The sequence below is a fragment of the Glycine max genome, chromosome 15 (assembly GCF_000004515.6).
Source record: "Glycine max cultivar Williams 82 chromosome 15, Glycine_max_v4.0, whole genome shotgun sequence".
NCBI classification, from domain to species: domain Eukaryota; kingdom Viridiplantae; phylum Streptophyta; class Magnoliopsida; order Fabales; family Fabaceae; genus Glycine; species Glycine max.
Window position 1 is genome coordinate 14001255 of NC_038251.2, and position 20178 is coordinate 14021432.

Sequence of the window (20178 nt, forward strand, 5' to 3'; positions counted from 1 at the left end):
AAAAAGAGTGAAGATGGGACACAACTGACGTGGGAACATCCATTGGATGCACCACAGATCATGCTTTCTTTTTCTAGTTCATACATAAAAATTCTTTCCTTGAACAAACACATAAAAGTCATCAAAGCCTTTTCCATTTTCAAACAAATTACTTATTTTCCTCTTATTTCACTGGGAGGAAATTCAATAGAATAATTGAAATCCATAACTTTTTTTAAGGTTGATCCTGAAAAACAAAACTGCTATCCAAGAGAATCAATTTGAATTGCCATGCACTTCATATCAACCAAAAAATGAAACCTATGTAATATATATATATATATATATATATATATATATATATATATATATATATATATATATATATATATATCAGGGTGAAAAGCAAGGTATATTTTTCTTTCCTTTTTAAGAGTAAAATATATTTTTACTTTCTTAAAATATCTCTAAATTTGACTTTTAGACCCTCTAAAACTTTAATATTTTTTGGTCCTTATATTTTAAAAAGAAACACATTTTTTAATTATTGATGAGACTATCAAAGAGATCCAACTCTAGTCCAGTAAACCAGTTGTTATAAATTTTTTATACCTATTTTTTATTTTTATGAATAAAAAAAATATTGACAAACTAAAATCATATTGTTTTTTTAAAAGTATATTAATTTTTTCATATAAAAACTAAAATCGAATTTCAAGATATTTTAAGGGGTAAATATATTTTATCCCTTTTTATTGATAAGAGGGATCTTTCATCTGAAGTAAAGGAAACTTTTTTATTGTTGAAAAATCTAGTCAATTTTATTTTTTTCACAGTTTGAGGAGAGGCATATGCAACATCCATGACCCTCACAAGAGAACAATTGAGCATGTGTATGGCCCCCCCTCTCCATGGAAGCAGTCGTTATCAATTTCAAATCCCAAGCCAATGGAATTTATTTACTGCAGCAAAGAGAAATTCACTACTATGGAATCCCAATGACCACCTGAACTGAAAAAAAATTGGTACACACTCTGGTGAAATCTCAAACACAACAGATCTCTAGATATTGTTCTGCATGTACGGAAAGGAATAATCAAATCTCAATCGTTGAATATCCAAAAACAAGCAAAAATTTTAAAGGGAGAAAGAAAGAAAGAGGTGGTGGTAGGTCCTATAGGAAAGAAGCACTAACTTTCATTGTTCATGCATATCTTGATTAAGTCCTGCAAGACTTTGTCTGGAATATCTTGTTCACTGGCCTACATTGGCTCATGTTTAGGAGTGTCATTTGTTTTTATTATATGCAACTTTGTGGTCCCCACTCCCCTATCCTTTCCCACATTACAGTGAACTTACAAGTATACAAAAATATATTAAATTAAAGTATATGTTTATACAAATACAAAAATATTCATATAATCATATTATAACATCCCCCCACCCCTCTCTCTCTCTCTCTCAAAATCATTCAGGCACTCACACACATATACAGACACATTGCAGCTCCAGCTTTTCCCTTGCTTCCCTCTCTCACACAGCCTGTCATGCCTAATTATTAACCCCTTGATTCTTGTTTTAAAATTTGAACTGGTTGCTTTGTTGTTTGTGTCTAACTAAAGGGTTGAACAAGAACAACAAAGAGTTTTTCATGTTGTTTCTATGAGCTTTCTCCAAATTCCCCTTGAAGCGCACACTAACTTGGATTGATCCTTCCTTTAACTTTCCTTTTCCAAACATGACTCAAGGAGAGCCATAGAGAATTGGCCACTTGTTTTGTTACAATTGGTTTTATTAGCGAGACTAACCTATGGGAAAAAATGCTGGCATGAGGGAGGAAGATGCTCAATGAACTTCATCACAGAAAGCTGCAATTTTGGTACTTCTTACAACAGGTGATCTTTTACATCAACAGGCATATCAAGTTTTCATGATAAAAGTATTTTTATTCTCTTTTTTTTTCTTTGGTGTGGAGTCTCCAAACAAATATGGTGAGAAGGTGATGCAATTCTCAGATTTAATGCTTCTTATGTTTATCATCAACTGAGAAAATTGATGGCCATTTCTGATTGCTCTGGAAGTGGTATTCATGTCCATCCATGGTGATGCATAAAAAAGTTTCAAGAATAACATAAAAAGAAAATTTTATGTGGACTTGTTTGTTCATGTTCTTGACATTTAAACTCCTTGTGTTTTTGTGAATGGTGTAATCTTTTAATTTTCTTGAATTCTTTTCTGAGTCTCTGTTTGAGCTTCATCAGATAAAAACAAAGTTCGGTTTTTGTCTTACCTTTAGTTTCCTTTTCTTTTCATGGAGCCTAGCTTTATAAGGAACAATTTGCAAAATGAACACTTTTCTGTGCCTAATTTCTAAGAATAGTAAATCAAGTTCAATGATATGGGCCTTGCCTTATTGCTAGTGATGCTTTCATCCCACACACAGACCCACATAAATACCTACACCTAATGTTCATTATTTCATTCTTCTTCAGCATAATGGAAATGATTGTTTACACTTTTGAACCTTTCTAAGCAAAATTCTCTGTCCCCTCTGTACTTTTGGTTAGTAAAGTTGCCCCTGTTTTGACAAATTTATTCAAACATCAAACTAGTACCTTTGCAATATATGGCTCTATATCCATGCACCTAAAAAGGAAGCAACAGAATCTTGCATTTAATGTTTGCACATGATATGAAGCTTATGTTATGACTAGTTTTTTGGGATTTCGATATTCCATGTGAGTTCTTTAGTTTCTTCACTTTCAAATGAATTAATTATGGTATAATTACCTGTTAAACATTGTTTCTGTTAGTATTTGATGTTTCCGGACATTATTAATTAACATTAGAAACAGATAAAGAAATGATGTTTCATTCATTATTTCTGTTGAGCATAAGCATATAATAAAAGTCATTTTTCCAATTGCTGATGCATTACTCAACACTCACTACGCACAGAACTTAAAAAAGTATTATTTTTCCTTTACAGGCATGGGAACTAAAATTGAATATTCCATAAATCTTCTAGCATCCTCAGTAGACAGCAACAACTTCATTGTGGGTGGTGTGGATGTCTGGGAGCATTATCAGAACAAAGGAGAGACTAACAAACATTGTAGTATTGGAGTGAATAAATTGCAAGATCCAATGGATAGGATGCTTGACAGAAACAACATAGAGTCCATCAAAAAGACAATGCAGATGCATGAGGAAATCTTCAAATACCAGGTATCACATCCATGATGTAAGATTTATCTTCTCATCTTAACAATACAAAATTCAGGTTGCCATTCAATTTGTACCAGAAATGTTGACATCGGGTGGATCAGAAGGCTTGCTTTGGTTCTAAATTCATGTTGTGTCATGATTGAATGTGTGGGAATAACACATTAGTGTCCCACATTGTTTGAATTAATGAATTTGGGTCAATTGGTTACAATCCTAGAAAGTTAAGTGTTGTTTGGTGTGAGAAAATACTTTAAAAAATATAAAACTGTTACCTATTTTTTTTTTCTAAAAAATTATAAATGAAACAGTAAAAACAATTTTACTTTTTATTGTTTTCACTATATCATGTATCAACTTTTTTTTTAAATAAAAAAGTGACATTTTAATAAAGAAAAGAAATAAAAAATTTCTCGAACCAAATACTACCTACACTCCAAAAACCCAACAGAATTGGAAGCAAAGTACTTATCCCTCTTGCCTATTACACCAATTAAAAAGGGTCATGTAAAGGGAAAAAAAAAACTGACAAGTGTGTTACTTTTTAACCGTGTGTTACTAGCTTTTGATTGGGGAATGGGGGATAGGGAATGAGAAAGAAGAGGGACGTGTGATTTCAATCCAACAGAATGAGAGACTTTTCACCTTTTTATTAATCTTTGGAGGGCACTGTACATAAATTGCTAGTAATGTACAATCATTATTCTTTTGACTGTGACCATGCTGATGCCAAAATCAATGTAATAAGATGTCCTATATTCTGTGACACCTGTACTGTCTGTATCCATGGCCAAATTTCAATAATTCAATAAGCCATACTAATTATTTGTTCACAATTCCTAATAAACACCACATGTAACATTATTTTGTCAATTTTGTAGAGATCTCTTTTCACATCCCAATGATGTTTTTATTGTGTGAGAAAGAACAATATGGCATGCTGAAATTTCAAGCTATTACTAGTTGGCAATTAATTATGAGTGTTTGGAATTTGTAGGTGAGGGAACTACATAGAGTATACAGTGTTCAAAAGATCCTTATGGATGACCTAAGAAAGGAAACAAAACAAAAGAAATTTTGGACCCCTATGAATGGCATAGACATAAGCCATTCTCATTTCCTTCAACAACAACAACAAACTACTACTACACTAATTTCATATGGGCCTGATTTCCATGTCCAAAGTTTGAGAGAGGACTTATGCTCAAAGGAAAGGAGTGGAAGCTGTTCTGGAGAGACCATAAAAAGGCAAAGGGGTTTTGACCTAGAAAGGCCTGCTGAGAGAGACATTTTTGGTGGCGGCTGTGATGAACATGAGGCAGGACTTAGCTCCTACACTGCACTAGAGAGATGCAAAATAAGCAGCAACAATGATGATGGTTATGATGAAGACATGGAAGTGGATTTGACTCTAAGCATAGGAGGAGGAAGCCAAGTTAATGATAAGAAGAATAGTAGTAGTAAGAAACCTTATCTGCTTCCATTAGGGTGCTCAGACTCACCCAATGGGAAAACTAGGGAGCTAAATTCTTCTGTCTCTTTCCAATCAGATAGGGTGGGAGATTTCAGTGACCCCACCACCCCTATGAGCAGCTCAAGTGTGACATTTGATCAAGAGAGAAAGGGGCCACATTGGCTTTCTCAAGGTTTAAAGCTTAAATAGGAGAGTTTTAACTTGTTTGATTGTATTATGATGTATCCTTCCTCCTCTCTCAACTCTACATGGACCACGGAATTTTTATGGTTCATGTGTTCAGATTCCTAGACTAGATTTTCTTTTTTACTTTATTCCAATAAATGGATAACTTATACTCCCATTTCTGAGTGTCCCTTTCTGTAAATAGGTAGAGAAAGTTTGATGTGCTTCTTAGTTCTTAAGTTACTTTCTTGTCCTACATATTATTTTCAAACCTAAATGCTATTTATTGTAAAAGCAGAACCTAGTACTACTTGGCACTACATGTGAATTTAAGTATACAAGGAGTGGCCTTTGTCATAAGACTATATCAAATCAAAATGGTTAAGGTTCCCTTTTGGCCCAAATTCTTGCTTTGAAAATGATGTTATTCTGAACCTTATTTTGGAAATAAAAATAAACGCACCACCACCAAGTAGGATAAGAGAATCAAATGGCAAGTGGCAACTTCTCAAAAATGGATATCAACATCATTCCTTTACACGTTGTGGAAAAAAAATCAGTCTTCCAGAAGAATGTAGTATATAGTATGTACTCAGTACTCCTATTAAAATCACAAATTCATGACACTTTATATGAATAGTTATTTTTTGCTATTTTAAAAAAATGATAAAAATAAGAAAAAAAATTGTCAAATTAACACTATGTTTGGTTTGGAAAAGAAAGTGGTAGGAAAGAAAGTGGAAGGAAAGAAAGTTAAAGGAAAGAAAGATAGTAGAAAGTGGAAGGATTGTCTTAGTTGTTTGGTACAAGGGAAAGTGGAAGGAAAGAAAGTTAAAACTTTCTTTTCTCCTGTTTGTTTGGATGGAAAGTGATAAGGAAAGGAAGAGGTACATTTGTGAAATGACAAAACTAACCTTATATAAATATTAAAGAGGGTGAAGAGAATAAAATATATTTTAAATAATAAAGAAAAAAAATAAAAGTCAGACACAAGCTTAATATTGAAATTATATTTTTTTTATTCCTTTAAGATAAAATATGTCAACTTATCTTCAATAAAATAAAATTAGCAGTTTTTATAGCATTAATTTTTATTAAGTTAAATTAATAATGCTCAAAAATTTCATTTGTTCAGCTAGATATCAACATAGATATGCTGCAATTTGCAAATTTCTTATAGCAGGTGTGCACTAGAGTGTGAATAATAAGAATTATTTTGTTTGAGAATAACATTCAAAGATGCTCTCTTATTTTTTTTAGCTCTGATAAGGTGTGGTTCAAGCTGTGTTTTCAATTTTCTTTCATTCCTGTCAGCTCTGGTTTTTTTAGGAAAGGTGTCTCATTTCATTCTTTAATAAATTTGTACTTGGCTTCCTTGTATTTGTATCAAGGTGGTGCTAGTAGTTGGGTGGGATAAACCATGTTGTAATGTCTCTTGTAACTCAATTGTTGGTACCTCTCTGGTACCATAATTTTAATACATTATTTCTTTTGCCTTCTCAAAAAAAAAGATAATGCTCAAGCAATGTACCCCTCAATTGAACCAGTTGTTCAATTCCTCATAGATAAAATTGAAATCTTGGATGAGTTAGTGCTAAAGCAACATCATTCTATTTATATATAAATATTGAGTTTGAGTATTATGATGCATATATTGGCCAATTACACTACATGTTATAGTGCAAATTAAACATAAATGACAGTCTAGTTACACAATATTAGTATACACATCTTTGCACTATAGCTCCAGTTGCTTGCTGCACTTCTACTTGTATTGCACTAGAGGTGAAAGCACCTACATTCAAACCATATATTAGTTACTACTATTATAACACATTGAGATGATTAAACATCATGAGCATAAAAGTTCAGTGTTTTTAAATCAACAAGACTCTCAATTTATTCTTTCAAAGCCTCAACCAAATTTCTTTCAAATATCTAACTGCATCAAATTGAGTTTATGCAGAAAATTATGCAGTAAAAAAAGACTACGCCACTTTCACTTAGACCCCTTGCCAATATAAAATCTCCACAGTAGCTTCAAGGCATAAAAAGTCTAATATGAAATTACTATAAGACATAAATATGAGGTATAGATTATTAATGAACTCTAAAATATATTCAAGGCCTGTACCACTAGCTCATTGTTATTATCCTTTGCAAAATGCATATATAAAAACTGTGACTGCAGAACATATTGTGTCAAAGTGTGAAAAAATCTATAAATTTATTTAGTGTAATAATAAAATATAACATTGTGTATGTAAATATAGTATAATACAAAAACTTGTAAACAAAGGGAGATGACTCAAACCTTTCAGTTTCTATTGAATGCACACCTCTGAAGGATGGTATAAGGCTCCATCATCAAAATCATCAATATAGTACCAAAAGGGATAGCAGACTCCAAAGCATATTCAAAAGTAGCATAACAACAAAAGTCACAGGTTACCATGCATCTCCAGTCATAAAAACTAATAATTTCCATCTTAAGTCATATATATCCCAAAATGATAATTAATATAGACTAAGTCATAAATTAATAAGGTCTCATATGATGCCTTAAATATATACAATCCCAACAAAAGAGCATATCCACAACCACTCCAAAAAAGCAATCCGTTATAGGCTGTCATTAGTAAAGGCATCACATGATGTCCTAAATATATAGGACCAAAAAAGGAGCACTACCAATGCTCTTAACAAAATATACCTGCATCAGTCATCATTTGAATGAGAGCTTCTCCTCTCATATGAGGTGGTACGCCAAAAAGCTTACGTTTTTTGTGCTCATTATCACATAAATGGTTATAAACCTTCATGCGAAATGGATCTGTGACTCTTAATTCCTCTAAAAGATCCCATACATCAGATTCTGAATAATGACGAGGATGAGTTTGTTGTATCACAGTAACTTGTTTTTCAGCAATTTCAACTTGTTTTTCAATGACTGCAACTTGTCTTTCAGCAACTTCAACTTGACGCTCTGCAACTTGGTGCAGCTCCTTAGAAACAGAATTTCCCTCTTTCAAAGCTTCAGCAATTGTCATGATACTTTCATTCATTCGCTCATATTGATCTTCAACTAACTCAACCACATTTCTCTTCCGTTTTGTACCCCTTGAAGTATTTAAGCCACTAGGATTTGTTTGACCATTTTGTGGACTAGCATCCTCAAAGTTGGGGGGTGAAAATTGGTTTTCATCAAACATACCAACATTTGGCACATACATTTCTGTATCTTCAAAATAGTTATTCAAGTCAATATTCTCCTTCTCCCATTGTTTCCTCCTTTCCTTAGCTGTTTTCGCAACATTTCCTTTTGCCCTATCAGTTGCAAATAACTCAGTCAAGATGTCATAATGCTTAATTTGCATTTTTCTCCATCTTGCAGCATGTGGCTTTCCCTACATAAAAGGTAAAAATGACAAGTGATCAATTTGGTACTTATAATTAACATAAAAGTCAAGTGATCAAATAAAGGATAAGAATGCTAATTACTTTAATCAGCTCTTCCCAGACGTCGTCCTCAGCATCAAATTTTCGAGTTATTGAATTCCAAGAGAATCCACTTAAGCTATGGAACAAGTCGTAAGCTTCAGCAAAATGATTTTTTAGTGTCTTCATTCTATTCTTTATATGATTCTTTGTGATATTTGGTCCAATTGTAGATCTTAAGGCTTCGACCATGTTGTTGTATGCTTGTGTTGTCCAAGCACCATCGTGCCTATTTCCCTTATTTGCCTCTTCACCCAAAGCATTCAACAACATTTGATCCATTTCATCATTCCATTGTAGGCTATCTCTACCAGGGTGATTAGAATCTGATGGAGTGGTTTTTCCCTTTGGCATTGTAGTAGCTGCATATAAATTTCAAAAGGACACAAGTTGATGTATCCATTTTCATATGAATATTAGCTTATGAGAAATTCATCCACAAAAATAACATGAGTAAACTAAGAAATATTAGTAATGCATACCACTGGATAATTCTACTACAACATAATCATGTTCATGTAATTTCCCAAAACCATACACAAATAGAACACAAGTTTTGTACTACATTCTACACATGTAGTCACATTACACAAAAAAAAAACAACACATTAGAAATACATATTACTTATATAGTGTTATCATATTGGATAAACATTCCACATTCTGATAGCAACATCGTCCCTTAAAATTGTTCCCAATCTATAGTCATCATCACGTTGTTGTTGTGGTTGGGATCTATCAATCTCTTGTTGAAGTAACTCACGATCTACTTCAGCAATTAAGGTCTCATCAACATCAACACCCATTAAGAAGTTATGCAATATACAACAAGCAAGTACAATGTCTGTCATGACTTCAAATGAGTAAAAGGGTTCGGTGCCAGTAGATAAAATTGGAAATCTTTTCTTTAGTACTCCAAAACATCTCTCAATAACATTTCGAAGTGAAGCATGGCGATGATTGAACAACTCCTTAGAATTTTGCGGGCTGCGAGTAGAATATTCCTTCAAGTGATAACGAACACCTCTATAAGGTGTAAGCACCCCACGTTTTAGCATAAAACCGGCATCCCCAAGATAATATTTTCCTACAAAAGTTGTGATATAATTTATTATTTGACGTGTTAACTATTATAATTCTAAATTGTGATACTTAATAGTCAAATCAAATTAATAGACTACTAACCTTCAGGAATTTTTAGAGAGTCTTCCCTACTTAAAGCATCTTTCAAAATCCTAGAGTCAGATGCTGTGCCTTCCCACCCCGGTAAAACATAAGTGAATTTCATATCAAAGTTACACGCAGCCAAAACATTTTGTGTAGGGTAGTCTTTTCTTCCACGAAATCGTGCGGCTTCCGCTCTTGGGACCTTTACCCGAATATGTGTTCCATCTATAGCTCCAATGCAATCCTTTTTATTAAATTAAATACGCAATTTGATTAGTGATGAAATTGTAGGATGAATTTGTGAGGCTAAACATATTAAAGTGAATTTAAGGCATAAGTACCTTAAAAAAAGGATAGAATCTGCTATTGTTTAATATTTGTGGAGGTACATCCCTACCAGAAGGTTGGACTAGGAACTCATCTTCTAATGAAATGATGGCACGTAAAACATTGTGAAAGTGACGGCTAACAGTCTCACCAGAACGGCGGAAGAAGAATGACACGGTGCGATTTTTCACATTATGACCAATGATGTGTAGGAACTTAGCAACTTGTTCTTCAACTGTGGATCGTATAGTATCCTTCACATAACCAGTTCCCCTCAATTTATGACACAATAACATAAATGCCTCAGGTCCCATTCGTATTATGTCTCGGCATTTTTCAGTATGTACTAATTGTCTCATTAAATCGAGACGTTTACGCTCCCTTTCATGACTTCCATGACTAATTGGACTACGAATGAAATGTGACATTGTTTGAAGCATATGTAACGCATGAACAATATAGCACAATAAGACTACAGAACAAAGACGCTGTTGTTTGTCGAATCCTCGACGAAAATGACTTAAATTTTGCATGCCAAGATTAGTTAAATGTTTTATTTTGGACTGCTCTTCCTTTATACCATCCAATGCATCACCAAACTTGTCTTCATTATTAATTAAAAACTCCATATCAGAGTATAAATGTTAACCTTCAATGAATATACATTTAATAAATCAATGAGTTTTGATATATTTTTCAATACACATTCAAATAAATAAAGTATATATAATAGAAGAATCAAAATAAAAAAATGACCATTTTAAGACTAACTATCAATTGGACCAATTTTTTTTTTTTTTGGAAAAGGCCAAGAAAAGTATATTAAAGAGGGCATAAGGCATGCTTGAAACAAATACACAGTACACCACTTGTCTAGTGCCATCCCACTCACAAGGCTTTTCTTCTCCAAATGAAACAAGACTACTCCTATACCATACCCTGCTAGAAAACTACCCAAGCCAAGACAGCAAGTAATCACCCAGCATAAACACCAATTTAAGATCCGTAGCAAACAAAGCAAACCTATTAAAACATTCCCCTCAATGGCATCACTTAACACAGTAGCATAGATGTAGAAAAGTTAGCTCCTACTAGTACTACCCTTAACACAACCAGTCTTCAAAGATAAATCTCCAGACAGTTGAACCAATTTTGATAGAGAATAAGTGTAAAATATTCAATCATCCTTTATCACAACAAAGTTAAAAATCAGTAGCAACAACCCACAAACAACACAAACTTCATTAGATTTCATAAATTTTTCAAAAAATAAAATAAAATAGAAAGCTTTTCAAATGATTTACAAGGAAGCAAAAGCAACATAATGTGTGCCAAGTAGACAAAGAACACGTACAAAGCACAAGATCAACAACAACACATTTTTATTCAATGACATCAAAGAAACCCATATGAGAAGGAAGAATAGGGATGGTACCTTACAAAGCAACTGAAAGGTTGTGGAAGTAGAACAAATGAAATGGACCAGTTTGATTTTGGAAGGTAAACAAGAACCAGAGCAAGCAATTTTTTTGAAGGATTTTGATTTGAAGGGTATTCAAAAAGACAAATAGAATTTGATGAAAGAGAAGGGCATTATTGTCCTTTTGCCCAAAATTTTGGTCGCTCTTCCCGCTTTCCGTCCAAAGTAGCGCGGAAAGGATTTTTGGGTGGGGTCCACATAAAATTTTTTTTCCTTCACTTTTTAAGGTTGTTCCAAACAGTGGAAAGATTCACTTTTCACCATCTTTCCTTCCTCTGACTTTCTTTCCTTCCCCTTTCCTTTAAACCAAACATAGGCTAAGAGTGATATCCGGCAGAGGTGTAAATAGTACAGCAGTACTGAAAATTTGCTCCCAGATTGTGTCCCTTGTTGCAAAATAAATTGTGACAAAATGCACTATTGTGTGCCCAGAAGTTGTATCTTTTATGTGGTAATGGGGTTGTTACTGATTCATTTGTACACTCTCAATGCAAGTTGTTTGAAATGAAATATTAAACTCCTTAGTCCTTTCTGAGCAAAAGATTTTGAACACTTGCTAATTGATGGGACCTCATGACACAAGATAATGTTAGGCAATTTCTTGTCTGCTAGACTTTGGCCTCGTTTCTTTCCTTCATAAGGGCTAATTACACGACAACCCGAAAATACTCATGTGTTTCCAACATTTTATTATGCTATCTACTTTATAGAATTTTGGTCAGTTTTTTGGCATCGAAAAAATTCTTCAAAAGTGGTTTTATTTTAAAGTGAATCTGTACGGATGTATACCTTTAAATTTCTATACATGAAAATGGCAATGAATGTAATCAATGATAAATGTATCCTTACTTTTACTTGCTTGTTTCAAATGAGTCTCATGCAGTTATCCACTAAGATTGACTCAGTGACTGGGAATTTGAATAATTTGCATCAGTTATTGAGTTCTAAATTTTAATCTCAATACTGCTATATATTTTGTATGTAAAAGAAAGAAGCCTCGTTTTTTTTTCATCTTGAATTCTCAGGTGATGTTATATATTGTTAATAAAAAAAATATTTATACAATCAATCCGTTAGAATTCTTTTTGAATACAACTTTTAAAATAATTATTACAAATAATAATTAAGTATATATATATATATATAGTATAAAAGATCATTTGTTTTATTAGTGTATTTTCATTAAATTCTTTTATTTTTGTGCAAGAAATGAATCTGCAAAATTTCTCCGGAGCATAATTGTCAAATTTGTGAATCGATTATATCGTACGATTCATGAACAAAATCAATGAAAAACTTAAAAATAAATTATTCAGTACCAAAACACCAAAACATTTGTTAACTAATACTTAAATTTCACATGTCATTTAGGAAATAGTAAACTCCAACAATACCATAATGCCGTCATAAGCCAAAAGTCGTCAGTAAATTCGCAAGTCATAATTTTTTATATGTTCCAACTAAATGATAGTTCATTCTGAGTGTACTAGCCCACATATTGTTTGTGGATATATCTAACAATAATTACGTTTAAAATGTAAGCTATTGTCAAGAATAGTAGAATGGTCCCACATAAACATCTTGTTTTTCTGATTTTCTTAATTACCCTGAGGAGCCACATAAAGTTACTGTATATGAAGCCTGTGCTTAAGATGAAAACCGAGCAATACAGCCAAATTATAAGGTGCATATAATATGATATCACTCTCTGAGGCACGCTTTCATTTCAACAAACACAAACAAAATATATATAATAGAGGAGCCAAATAAAACTTAGTTTATGACTGAGAAGTCCTTATCTTGGAGGAAGGAAAACATAGCAATGGAACAAATAAATAAGTTACGCTTTAATTTATTTCCATTTAACAATTTATGTATTTCTATTTTCTAACATGGACATTTCAATTTCTTGATAATAACTGATGAAAGGAAAATCAAACCGAAGAAAAGAAAAAGAAAATCAACGATTTAATTAACACATGTCCGTGTTACTGTTGAAACTGTAGTAGAGGTCATTTTAATGCAAGTTGTCTTAAAATTAATGTCTCATATAAGACACGTGACTTATTTAGGGATTAATAAATAAATAAATAATAATTAAAGATTAAATTATAATTGGGTTGAATAAAAAAATTGATTGTTAATGGGAATAGTGATTATAAAAGAGGTTAATACTCACTAACCTGAAATAAGGTCTCTATTCTTAACAAAAAAAATGTTCTCTCTAGCCCGAAAGAAAGAATAATCAAAGGAAGCAAAATCTTATTTTGTCTCCTCTTCCAAAGAAGCAAAGTACACCAAAAATCAAAAATAAATATTACTATGGAGAAAGATATGCATTTTTTATCTATTATTTGTGAGAATTATATATTTTAACATCTTATTGGTTTTTTATAATTGTTAATCTAGGGAACCCTTAAACATGTGGTATAAGAGAGTATAAGTTATGAAATTTATGATTTTTCAAAAATAATTTATTTTCTCTCAATTATACATAAACTCTAATTATGAAACTTAGAAATTTTATTTTATTTTATTTTTTCGTTGGAAAGTATGAAATTTTGATTGTTTGAAATTGTTTTTCCAAAACATTTTACAACGTATGGACAAAGAAAGAAATCACAAATCTTCTCTTTATGTGTGTGCTAACTTGGAAGTGTTTTCTTTCTTTTAATTATGGAGAAAGTGGGTAGGGAAAGTCCCTGCCATGTATGTTTTTTTTTACTCGGAATGAAGGGAATGAAAAGCCAAAATCCTTTACCAACGTTTCTTTTTCCCTTTTAAAGTGAAAGAAATCTTTGGAATTATTATTAAACGTGATTAAAGGATTGAAAATTTATAATATGCAATTAAATTAACATGAATGCTTTAAAATTATTGATAGTAATAAATATGTATATGTTATATATTTGCTTGAATGTGATTGAATTTTTATTATTTTATTGGTTATAATGTGAATGTATGATATTTAATTATTTGGCCTAGAATGAAATTAATAAAATGATTATGAATTGTTAATAAGAATAAGTATGTGCAGGCCATATATTTGATTGGAATTAAGTGTATGATGAATTTGTTAGTCACCAAAGTGGCTAAATTTATAAGGTTATTTAATTTTAAATTAATGATTATTTCAATTACTCATAAAATAATGGATGCTAAATTATATGATTGTTGGTTTATGGGTACATTAAAATTAATTGTTATAAGATATTTATGGATCACCCAAAAGTTGATTAGTTGTTTTTATAATTAATGAATATAATTGTAGGCTATTTGTGTATATCATTAGTCTTATTTATATACCAAAAGGAAATAGGTATAACTAATTGGTGCATATTTAATTGTCAAATAATGTTAAGAGTTTTATTAGCATCGTTATGTTTGTACGTGTGTTGGTGTATCACCCAAAGGAGAACTTTAATATACATTGATTGTTATCTGAATGAATTATATGTATGATATGTGTTTTATGTCTTTAAACGCTTATGTGAAGTTAATTATGCAGTACCTGTTCCCAATTCATTGAATTCTCATGTATCATCTGTGTCAATTTTTAATGGGCTTTACTTCTCTGACTGGAATGAGCAAGTCCAATTTCATGTCGGTGTTTTGGATCTTGATCTTGCTATATTGGAATAGAAGCCTACTGTTATTATTGATGCTAGTAGCAATGAAGAGAAAGCTTATTATAAAGTCTGGGAAATATCTAACAGACTCAGCGTAATGTTCATGAAAATGACTGTTGCATATAATATTAAGATAACTCTCCCTAAGATCGATAATGCTAAAGAGTTTATGGGGTTAGTGGGAGAGTGCTCTCAAACAGTTGATAAGTCTCTTGTTGGGACATTAATGAGTACATTGACCACCATGAAATTTGATGGTTCACGTACAATGCATGAATATGTCATCGAGATGACAAACATCATAGCAAGACTTAAGACCTTAGGAATGACTGTGAGTGAGAACTTCCTTGTTCAGTTTATTCTAAACTCATTACTGTCTGAGTATAGTCTATTTCAAATGAGCTATAATACCATGAAAGATAAATGGAATCTGCATGAATTGCACAGTATGTTAGTTCAGGAAGAAACGAGGCATAAGAATCAAGGAAGTCACTCAGCCAATTATGTAAGCCACCAAGGGAATCAAGGAGCTGAAAAGAAATTTGTGAACAAGCATGATAAAGGCAAGGGGACATTAAAGATCAATGACAGTGTTGTACAAATCTAGAATAAGGCATCAAAGAGCAATAATTGTTTTCTGTGGGAAATCTGGACACTTCCAGAAAGATTTCCCAAAGCATAAGTCTTTATTCGAAAAGAAATGTGATCTTAATGCTCTTCTATGTTTTGAATCAAACTTAACTGAATTTTCTCATAATACATGGTGGATCGATTCTAGATGTATGAATCATGTTTCTAATACTATACAAGGATTCCTTACAATCCAAACCATAAGCCTAAATGAGAAGTTCGTCTTCATGGAGAATAGAGTGAAAGCTCCAGTGGAAGCAATCAGAACTTATCGTTTAAAACTCGACACTGGACATCATATAGATTTACTGGAAACGCTTTATGTACCTAGTTTATCTAGGAATTTAGTTTCATTATCTAAACTTGATGTTACTGAATAATCTTTGAATTTTGGTAATGGATGTTTCAGTTTATTTAAGCATAATCATCTCATTGGTACTAGTGTTCTTTGTGATGGTTTATAAATTAAAATTAGATGGTTTGTATACTGAAACCGTTTTAACTCTGCATCATAATGTTGACACTAATTGTAGTTTAGTGAATGAACGATCTGCTTTCTTGTGGCATAAACGTTTAGGTCATATTTTTAGAGAAATGATGGAAAGATTAATAAAGAATGAAATTCTTCCTGATCTAGATTTTACGGATCTAAATATTTGTGTGAATTATATTAAGGGAAAACAAACAAAACATACAAAGAAAAGAGCTACAAGAAGCACTCAACTTCTTGAAATTGCGCATATTGATATTTGTGGGCCTTTTGATGTTAATTCTTTCGAAAAGGAAAGATACTTTATCACTTTTATTGATGATTATTCACGTTACGATTATATCTACTTACTGCATGAGAAATCTCAAGTAGTGGTTGCCTTAAAAATTTACTTGAATGAAGTAGAAAGACAATTAGACAGAAATATAAAAGTTGTTAGGTCTGATAGAGGTGGTGAATATTACGGAAGATACGATAAAATTAGGCAACACTCAAGTCCATTTGCTAAACTCCTTCAAAAACGTGGCATTTGTGTGCAATACACAATACCTGGTACACCACAACAAAATGGTGTATTAGAAAGGCGTAATAGAACTTTAATGGATATGGTTAGGAGTATGTTAAGCAATTCAACTTTACCTGTATCTTTGTGGATGTATGCCTTGAAAACTATCATATATTTGTTGAATAGGGTTCCTAGTAAGGCAGTTCCAAAGACAACTTTTGAATTGTGGACGAATAGGACACTTAGTATAAGGCACCTGCATGTTTGGGGTTGCAAGACAAAAAATAAGGATTTATAATCCGCAAGAAAAAAAATTGGATTCAAGAATAATCAATGGATATTTCATTGGTTATCCAGAAAATTTAAAGGGGTGTATGTTTTATCGTCCTAATAATAGTATGAGAATTGTCGAAACTAAAAATGCAAGTGGTGAAATTAGTGGAAGTACAGTTCAACGAGATATGGAAATTAAAGAAGTTAGAGTGCTAGTCTCTTTAGCTTGTGCCTTTAGCAGTGAGGTGATTGTTTCTGTAGTTGTTGTTCCAAACAATAATGAAGAAGAGCAACATAATAATGAGTTCATGATACATAATGAACCAACTATTTCAAATGACTATCTGATATACCTACATGAAACAAAAACAAACTTAAGACAAGAAATGATTATATAAGTATTGATCTCTCTTCTCCTCCACCTTATTCCCCCCTCCATGGGGCTTCATTTTTTACTTCATCTTTGTTGAGTTCCAGTGCATACCTGGCATCTTTGACTTCAAACTTGTAGTTAACATCAGTATAAGTAATGTTGAGGGTGAAAGTAAAAAGGACAGTCTTCAAATGTACATAAATTCGATATGGAAAATGAAATCAGATCACATGTGTGTGATGTGCGACCAAAGATGTTCTGCCTTCCTAAACAACAGAGCCAAAAATCAAAAAAACATTTAAAATCCAGGTTACAATTTTTCCACTAGCGCAGGAGGTTTTAAAAGGGTTTGGGTTGAGCCCAATAAGCAGCTCGGCATATAACACTTTTATTCAACAAATGAGTGATCAATGTTTCAATTTCATTAAACAAATAGAATCGAATTGTGCTTCGTATCATCCCAGGTATTTCCTTCCTGTGATGTTCGATGAAATCTTGTTACTTTATGAAAATTAATTATTTTCTCAAATATGGATTCCTAATGATAATCATTTTGTATTCACTTTTTATATAGTTATCACGAAAATCTTGTGTTATGAAGAATGTTAAGGTTATGATGACTTGATCATCCATGACTTTTCCAAATTATAAAAAAAAAACATAGATTGTTGATGAGAAACATATTGGATCTTCTTCATATTTAGTCATTGTGAAAACTACGTAACTTTAGTTGGTCTATTGCATTCCAAAATATGTAGGTTGCTCTATTGCATTCTAAAATTTGGAGGAGTTAGAGAATACTTATGAAGTTAAAAATAAACTTTACAACTTTTTCCTTAATTTAAATAATAAAGGTTATCTTTTGATAAATAAAATATATTCAAAACATTAAGTAATAAAGTTTTAAAGTAGTGTATCTAGCTAATGAAATTATTTAACTAAAATGATATTTTTCCTACCAAACATTTCCTAAAATACCATGTATTATTTCGTGTAAAAGGAACTTGTATTGGTTACAACATTCAAATTATTAGCATGAGTTCTTATAATTTAAAGTTGTCATGTGGACCTACTAAATTCTGAAACAAACAACTAGAAGTAATGATTACTCAAAAGACAATAGTATGCAAGCATATTCAAAAATTACCAACTACCAAGAAAAATACTTTGCATGTATTGTTAATCTTAAGGAATATGATTCTAGTCCAAGGGATGACTAATTGTGGTAATTTTCAAGAAAAATTTAGCATGTTTCTAGAATTACAAGCTTAGGTGTATTCTAAAACTGAAAGTTTTGACCTTATAATGAATTATCTAGATTTTTTTCAAGGAAGTAGCAAAGAGAGAAGCTCTTTTCTTCAGCGTCACCTTCTTTATTGCCACTTATTAAAATACGTAATTGCGAAAGTTTTTTTTTTATTCATACAGAATAGCTTAAGCTGTATCACTTTCTCTTGGCCCTAGCATTCTTTTGAATGTTGTTAATATGTTTTCATGTCATAAATTCATTTAAGCTGTAAAAATATCCAGGTGAGACAAATGCTGCCCTACCTGCTTGACTTCCTCAATACCACGCTACAAACCAAAACGAAAATCTAAAAATTGGTTTCAGAAGTGGCAAGATACACTGCTGAGATTATTTATTCCTTTTGAGTTTTGATTTTAGGAGCACTATATTTGTCTCTTCATTTCTGGTGCAATAAAAAATAGTGATCATGAAAATATCATGATAGATGAAGACTATATTTGTAAAATAATTTGACATATACAATTTTATGCACTACTTGCTATTTTTTGTTTTACTTGGATTTGGCATGATATTGTTGTCTCTATACTCTTTTATTTTCTCTATTTCTCCGTTGTTGGTAGTAGAAGAGAAAATCGATGGTATAATATAATAAAAGTAAATTTCATTCCTAATGTTGACTTATTTGTTCATATTATCTTAGAAGTATTTTTAAGGTTGGTTGTAAAAGTAGACCATGTGATATGGGCTGGTATAAAATTTATCAGGAGACATATTTAGGCATTTAAACTCATCTATTCAACAGTTTCTATTTTTTCTTCTCAAGTGAAAATGTCTTTTCCAGGGTAATCAAAGATTGCGATTGATACAAAACCAGACTCAACAGCCACAAAGACAAAAAGGGAGGTGCAAATAGAGGACAAGCCCAAAAGGAAGCTCACAAAACCAGCATACCTCAGTGACTACGTATGAAGAAATGGACAAAAGCTCAGGATCCTTGCTTGCCTTAGTGTTGTCTGCTATCAGGGGATAGCCTAATAAATTCCATTAGTGTAATATTCCTAGGGAATCAATTAGTACAATTATGTTACTAGGAAGCACTATAAATAAATAATGTAATAAGCAAGCAAGCAATGAAAAATTTCGATACTTATCTTTTCCTTCTTTATCTTCTCCTTCTTCCTCTATTCTGGAGGTGCTGGCCTTTTAAACCAGCTTTAGGATTTCAGCCTATCATTTGGTGCTCTCGTTGTTGTTCCCATGGCCGATTCTAGCAATACCAATGGTCCCCTTGACCGGCTTGAAGATGCCTTGGTTCGTCTTACCAACCAACAGTTAGCCATGACCCAGAAAATTGATGAGTTTCTGAGCCGTGTCTCCCCCATTCTCAGTTCACCCTCAACTTCTCCACCCCCGTTTCCTCCCCCTCATTATGTCCCTGCGTCAACCCACAAAATGAAATTAGAAATTCCCCGGTTCAATGGCACTAATCCATTAGGGTGGATATTCAAAATCAACCAATATTTTGAGTATCATGGCACCCCAGAGTATGATCGATTAACCATTGCTGCTTTTTACATGGAGGATAGGGCCCTTGCTTGGTTCCAATGGAGGACAAGCAACGACCAATTTACCTCTTGGCCTATTTTCTTACAAGTTTTACAAGCTCGTTTCGCCCCTTCACAATATGAGGGCCTTACGGGTTCTCTTTTCAAAC

At 32.4% G+C, this 20178-nt stretch overlaps 3 protein-coding genes across 3 annotated transcripts; 1 reads left to right on the forward strand and 2 right to left on the reverse strand.

Annotated features, from left to right (window-relative positions):
- Positions 1-1400: 1400 nt before the first annotated feature.
- LOC100806898 (uncharacterized) lies at positions 1401-5021 on the forward strand. The gene is made up of 3 exons (XM_003546369.5): positions 1401-1874; positions 2969-3207; positions 4202-5021. The coding sequence occupies exons 2-3, from the start codon at positions 2971-2973 to the stop codon at positions 4865-4867; spliced, it is 903 nt and encodes a 300-aa protein (XP_003546417.1). The 5' UTR covers positions 1401-1874; positions 2969-2970; the 3' UTR covers positions 4868-5021.
- A 1540-nt stretch (positions 5022-6561) lies between these two features.
- Positions 6562-11492, reverse strand: LOC102666122 (uncharacterized). The gene is made up of 4 exons (XM_041009569.1): positions 11271-11492; positions 8345-8703; positions 7557-8250; positions 6562-6638 (listed from the first exon to the last, which is right to left on the reverse strand). Exons 2-4 carry the CDS (start codon positions 8693-8695, stop codon positions 6562-6564), a joined length of 1122 nt encoding a protein of 373 aa, XP_040865503.1. The 5' UTR covers positions 8696-8703; positions 11271-11492.
- On the reverse strand, positions 8832-10493 carry LOC102665991 (putative nuclease HARBI1). Its single transcript, XM_006597716.4, has 3 exons — positions 9850-10493; positions 9527-9752; positions 8832-9428 (listed from the first exon to the last, which is right to left on the reverse strand). Exons 1-3 carry the CDS (start codon positions 10462-10464, stop codon positions 8980-8982), a joined length of 1290 nt encoding a protein of 429 aa, XP_006597779.3. The 5' UTR covers positions 10465-10493; the 3' UTR covers positions 8832-8979.
- Positions 11493-20178: the final 8686 nt, after the last annotated feature.

Coding starts and splice junctions, on each gene's coding strand:
- LOC100806898 (XM_003546369.5), top strand. CDS start 2,971: ATGGGAACTAAAATTGAATATTCCATAAATCTTCTAGCATCCTCAGTA. Junction 3,208..4,201: donor AGGAAATCTTCAAATACCAG/GTATCACATCCA, acceptor TGGAATTTGTAG/GTGAGGGAACTACATAGAGT.
- LOC102666122 (XM_041009569.1), bottom strand. CDS start 8,695: ATGCCAAAGGGAAAAACCACTCCATCAGATTCTAATCACCCTGGTAGA. Junction 8,251..8,344: donor TCTGGGAAGAGCTGATTAAA/GTAATTAGCATT, acceptor CCTTTTATGTAG/GGAAAGCCACATGCTGCAAG. Junction 6,639..7,556: donor TCAAATGATGACTGATGCAG/GTATATTTTGTT, acceptor GTTTGAATGTAG/GTGCTTTCACCTCTAGTGCA.
- LOC102665991 (XM_006597716.4), bottom strand. CDS start 10,464: ATGGAGTTTTTAATTAATAATGAAGACAAGTTTGGTGATGCATTGGAT. Junction 9,753..9,849: donor GATTCTATCCTTTTTTTAAG/GTACTTATGCCT, acceptor TTTAATAAAAAG/GATTGCATTGGAGCTATAGA. Junction 9,429..9,526: donor CTCTCTAAAAATTCCTGAAG/GTTAGTAGTCTA, acceptor CAACTTTTGTAG/GAAAATATTATCTTGGGGAT.